The 6,000-nt window shown below is 51.5% G+C and overlaps 1 protein-coding gene across 5 annotated transcripts in view; it reads left to right on the top strand.

Moving 5' to 3' along the window:
• Positions 1–228: 228 nt before the first annotated feature.
• LOC115153616 (vinculin) overlaps positions 229–6,000 on the top strand; it is a 46,967-nt gene continuing 41,195 nt past the window's right edge. For 4 of the 5 annotated variants that reach the window (XM_029699251.1, XM_029699252.1, XM_029699250.1 and 1 more), the window contains exon 1: positions 230–759. In XM_029699251.1, coding sequence (XP_029555111.1) covers positions 592–759 — 168 coding nt within the window. In that variant the 5' untranslated portion in view covers positions 230–591. Of the gene's footprint in view, positions 760–6,000 lie in introns of all 5 variants that reach the window. The other variant, XM_029699253.1, reaches the window with a different exon arrangement.

Here is a 6,000-nt window from a genome sequence, read left to right as displayed (position 1 = left end):
TTCAGTTGTGGTCTACTTGTGGTTTACTTATGGTCTGGTTGAAGGTATATGATGGCATCTCCGAAAGTTACTTTGTTACCATCCAGCTCCGGTATGAAATGTTGCAATAACTCCATACTAATACCAGGTCTTTCTCACTCCCCACCCCCGACCCCCAACCCCTCACTCCAGCACTCCCTTTTTCGGCAACCAGAATGCATGACGTCATTTGGGAACAGCTTTCACTTGCAGTGGGGTAACGGTGTGTGTGCGTGTGCGCGTGTAAGTGTGATGAGAAGCCGTCTGTGCGCACCAATCCTATTAACAGATGTATCTCGTGCAGTCAGTCATTGGCTGAGATCTCGAACTGTGATTTCTCCTGTCACGATTTTCGGTGTTAGTCTCACAATCACAGACAAGGTGCTGACACCGCGCATTGCAGACCGTCCTCGCTGGAATACAGGAGTGGAACTAAAGAAGAAAAAGGCATTTTGTCTGTCAATTTTTGTCGGGTAAAGACGGCGGAGGAATAGAGCAGGATTTTACCAGCAGGGTGTTGGAGCTGCAGCAGCCGTGTTTCAGGTCTCTTTGAGCGGGCTAACAGCTGTAACCATGCCGGTGTTCCACACTAAGACCATCGAGGGCATCCTTGAGCCGGTGGCCCAGCAGATCTCCCACCTGGTCATCATGCACGAGGACGGGGAGGTGGACGGGAAGGCCATCCCGGATCTGACCGGCCCGGTGGCCGCGGTACAGGCAGCGGTCAGTAACCTTGTCAGGGTAAGTGCGTCTCTCTCTCTCTCTCTCCTCACCACTCAGTTTGGTGTAGTGATTTTGTATTGTACTGGATGGTAATGAACCAAGAGGAGTTTGTGTGGCAGAATGAAACGGAAGTGTTGTTATTGTTTGTTGTAGTGGTAAACACTTTGTTACAGTGACAATCTAGACAGGCACTGCTGTCACTGTGGACTGGTCAAATGGGGTTAGGGCAGTATCAACTCATGTTGAATAAACCTACATCTGTAGCAGAAAGAAGGCAGTGTAAAAGCAGTGTAATAGTATTGTCATAGTAAATACCATGTCATACAGTAGTCTACATTGGAAGAATCTTATCTCTGGAAAACTGAGCTAGCAACAGAATAGCCTACCCTTTCAGCACATGTGAATGACAGTGTGTGTGTGTGTGTGTGTGTGTGTGTGTGTGTGTGTGTCTCCCCTCTTCGAGTGAGTCCATTAGACTTGAGGATTCTCACAGGAACCAGCATTGAGAATGCTCCCTCTTTCCCTCTTGCCCCCTTTCTCTCTCTCTGTCTCTCGTTCGCTCTCTCTCTCACTATTTCCTTCCCCCTCACTCTCCTCTGTAAAAAACAGAGTCATGTCGGGTTGTTTTCAGTGAGACAGCAACAGTGGTGTAGTGTTGCCTGGAGAAGTGCATATACTCAAATTTTGCAAAATAATTCCCCAAACGGCCCTCCAAAGGAAAAATGCTCTGTGAAAAAAGTTATATGAGAAACCGTGTCATACACTCTGAATTACCTAAAATGAAAAATTCCACATTGGTAATTCACAGTCACGCCAACCCAAGGTGTACTGTGCAAGTAGGCTAATTGTAGGTATATTATTGAAACAGATAAATGAGGCTGTGAACTGAGTCAGAAATACTTCGGGTTTCAGATTTGTTCATTTTTTCACAATTTTTTTGCTCTCAAAGTCACACTTTTTAATAGAAAACAACAAATTGGATGTTGTAAGTTCATAACATGCTTACACCACTTCAGGAGACCAATTTTGAGGTCTTGTGTTTTTGTGTAGTTACCCTTTAATTCAAGTGTGCAGGCACCTAGCTCTGTTGTTTGTATGGTGGTGTTTCTGTAGCACATGAGAGGGAGTTTGCAAAACAAATGGCCACTGGATTGATGTAAATAATCATATAATTCTACCTGGTAGGCATAGGCTACTCTGTGGCTAGTTTACATGTAATTTAGAAGGTTTTGGGAAAGCCTCTCCATCTACCAGAAGATGGTTAGGCCTATCATTAGCATCACTATATTTTACCTGTTCCTTAATTGTTTGAAATCTGGACTTTTTACTTCATATTATGAGGCACAATTACAAAATAAATGATTAGCTAGTTAAACACAGTGTATTCTTTAAAATTGTAATTACATATCAAAGAATAAGTGTAAACAAATTATCCACCTTGCTGGCTGACCCCTCACCCAATAAATAAAAACTTCATTTTGGCATACAATGACATACAAATCATTAAAATCCAGACGGAAAATATTTACACAAGAAGCAACCTAATATCACACAGTCAAACTCTCAGTCATTTAGTAAGTTCACCATTATGCCATTCTCACTGTTTGTAACGGCCGTCAGAAGAGAAAGTAGACCAAGGCGCAGCGGAGTTAGTGTTCATCATAGATGTATTTAATTAACGTAAGAACACTATACAAAACAAGAAAACCGACAGCAAAACAGTCCTGTTCGGAAATAATCTAAACAGAAACAATTACCCACAAAACGCCAACGGAAAAACAGGCACTTATGTGTGACTCCCAATCAGCAACAACCAACAACAGCTGTGCCTGATTGGAAGCCACACGGCCAAAATCAATGAAAAAGACAACATAGAAAAATGAACATAGAACACCCACCCAATGTAACACCCTGGCCTAACCAAAATAAAGAACAAAAACCCCTCTCTATGGCCAGGGCGTTACAGTACCCCCCCCCCCAAGGTGCGGACTCCGACCGCAAAACCTGACTCTGAAGGGGAGGGTCCGGGTGGGCCTTCTTACGGCAGCGGCTCAGGTGCGGGACGTGGCCTCCACTCCACCCTCGGCGTCGCCCAATTAGGTAGCGCCTCTGGCGGCTCGGGACTGGCAGGCGGCTCTGACGGCTCCGGACTGGCGGGCGGCTCTGACGGCTCCGGACTGGCGGGACCCACTGGAGGCCTGGTCCGTTGAGCAGGCACAGGACTGACCAGGATGGGGAGACCCACTGGAGGCCTGGTCTGTGGAGGCGGCACAGGAGAGACCAGAATGGGGAGACCCACTGGAGGCCTGGTCCTAGGAGGAGGCACAGGATAAACCGGGCTGTGGGGGAGCACTGGAGTTCTAGTATGGACGCTCTTTACCCACACTCCAGGCTGAATGCCCACTTTGGCCCGGCACGGGCGGAGCGCAGGCATTGGGTGAACTGGACCCTCCCAGCGCCCGTTTGGAGAGCTGGGAGCGAGTCGCTCCTTCACCCCCACCAGGACCAAGTCATCACCCTGCGCCCCTACCGACACCCACCGAACCCAGTACAGGCGGGATCCGGATCATGGCTCCCAGGGAGTTCGATGGGACGGCCGCTGGGTGCAAGGGGTTTTTGCTCCAGTTGGACCTATACCTGGCGACCGTCCGGCCCTCTCCCTCCGATGAAGAGAGAGTGAGCGTCCTCGTCTCGTGCCTCACGGGTAGAGCTCTGGAATGGGCCAACGCCGTCTGGGAGGGCCCAGACTCAGCTAAGGACAACTACCCAGAGTTCGCTCGCCGCTTCCGGGCGGTATTCGATCATCCCCCGGAGGGCAAGGCGGCGGGCGAGCGATTATTTCATCTGAGGCAGGAGACGAGGAGCGCTCAGGACTTTTCCCCGGAGTTCCGGACTCTAGCCGCCGGATCGGGGTGGAATGAGCAGGCCCTGATTAACCACTACAGGTGTAGTTTACGTGAGGACGTCCGCCGGGAGCTGGCTTGCCGGGACCATACCACCACCCTGGACCAGTTGATTGATTTGTCCATCACATCAGGCTGGACAACCTGCTGGCTGCCCGGGGACGTTCCGATCAGGGCCTATTCATTCCACCTCCCAACCCTCCTGCTCCAATGCCCATGGAGCTAGGAGGGACTGCTGCTAGGAGGACCAGAGGGGGGGGCCTCTCCTGCACCCACTGTGGCCATAGAGGACACACTGCGGACCGGTGCTGGAGAGGTTCTCCCGGGAATTCAGATGGCAGGCAGAGCACCACTTCGACCCCCCAGGTGAGTCAGCACCAGACACACCCAGAGCCCCCTGTCGACCACATGTACGTCTCTGTTTTTTTCCCTGAGTTTTCCCCTCACTCCCAGTATAAGGCACTAGTCGATTCAGGCGCAGCTGGGAGTTTTATGGACCGTGGGGTTGCTGATAAGTTAGGGATTCCCCTGGTTAAACTGGACCAACCCTTCTCCGTGCACGCTTTAGATAGTCGACCACTAGGGTCTGGCCAAGTGAGGGAGGTAACAGTGCCACTGGTCATGGTGACGCAGGGGGGTCATGAGGAACGTATCAGCCTGTTCCTTATTGATTCCCCGGCATTTCCGGTGGTGCTGGGACTTCCCTGGCTAGCCTCTCACAATCCTCAGATTTCATGGGGGCAGAGGGCTCTTAAGGGGTGGTCGAGGGAGTGCTCAGGTAGGTGTATAGGAGTTTCCATCGGTGCAACCACTATGGAGAGTCCAGACCAAGTCTCTACTGTACACATTCCCTCTGAATATGCCGATTTGGCTATCGCCTTCAGTAAAACGAAGGCGACTCAATTACCACCCCATCGACAGGGGGATTATGTGATAAACCTCCAGGCTGGCGCGGCCCTTCCTAAAAGTCACGTGTATCCTCTGTCGCAGGAGGAGACAGTGGCTATGGAGACATACGTCACTGAGTCCTTGAGACAGGGATACATTCGGCCATCTAAATCACCCGTCTCCTCGAGTTTCTTTTTTGTGAAGAAGAAGGGGGGAGGCCTGCGCCCGTGCATTGACTATAGAGGTCTAAATTCTATCACAGTGGGGTTCAGTTACCCACTACCTCTCATTGCTACGGCCGTGGAGTCATTTCACGGGGCGCGCTTCTTCACCAAACTAGATCTCAGGAGTGCGTATAACCTGGTGCGTATCCGAGATGGAGACGAGTGGAAAACCGCATTTAGTACCACATCTGGCCATTATGAGTACCTCGTCATGCCGTATGGGTTAAAAAAATGCTCCTGCCGTCTTCCAATCCTTTGTGGACGAGGTTCTCAGAGACATGCTCGGACAGGGTGCGGTGGTGTACATCGATGACATCTTGATCTACTCCGCCACACGCGCCGCGCATGTAGCTCTGGTGCGTAAAGTGCTTGGGCGGCTGCTGGAGCATAACCTATACGTCAAGGCTGAGAAATGTGAGTTCTCCAAACAAGCCGTCTCTTTTCTGGGATATCGCATTTCCACCACAGGGGCTGTGCATAATTTGCCGACCCCTACCACGGTGAAGGAGGTGCAGCGGTTCTTGGGGTTTGCCAATTATTACCGGAGGTTTATCCGGGGTTTTGGTCAGGTGGCAGCTCCCATTACCTCACTGATGAAGGGGGGTCCGGTGCGATTGCGGTGGTCGGCAGAGGCGGACAGAGCCTTCCGTCGTCTGAAGGTTCTGTTTACCGACGCTCCGGTGCTGGCGCATCCGGATCCCTCTTTGCCATTCATAGTGGAGGTGGATGCGTCCGAGGCTGGGGTAGGAGCTGTTCTTTCGCAGCGTTCGGGCGTTCCTCTGAAGCTCCGCCCCTGCGCATTCTTTTCTAAGAAGCTGAGCCCGGCGGAGCGCAACTATGATGTGGGGGACAGGGAGTTGTTAGCCGTGGTCAAGGCTTTGACAGTGTGGAGACATTGGCTTGAGGGGGCACGTCACCCTTTTCTCATCTGGACCGACCACCGTAACCTGGAGTACATCCGGGCAGCGAGGAGACTTAATCCTCGTCAAGCCAGGTGGGCCATGTTCTTTATGAGGTTTCAGTTTACCCTTTCATATATTCCGGGTTCTCGGAACCGGAAGGCTGACGCACTGTCGTGTCTCTACGACACCGAGGAGCGGACCATCGATCCCTGCTTCCTGTCTGGTGGCACCGGTGGTATGGGAGGTGGATGCGGACATCGAGCAGGCGAGTCAGTCAGAACCCACTCCACCTCAATGTCCCGCGGGTCTGAAGTTCGTTCCTCTGAAGTTCGTTCCGCTTGA

This window comes from Salmo trutta, chromosome 18 (assembly GCF_901001165.1).
Source record: "Salmo trutta chromosome 18, fSalTru1.1, whole genome shotgun sequence".
NCBI lineage: Eukaryota > Metazoa > Chordata > Actinopteri > Salmoniformes > Salmonidae > Salmo > Salmo trutta.
Note: the sequence above shows the minus strand (reverse complement) of the source record. Positions and strands in the feature narration are given on the sequence as shown.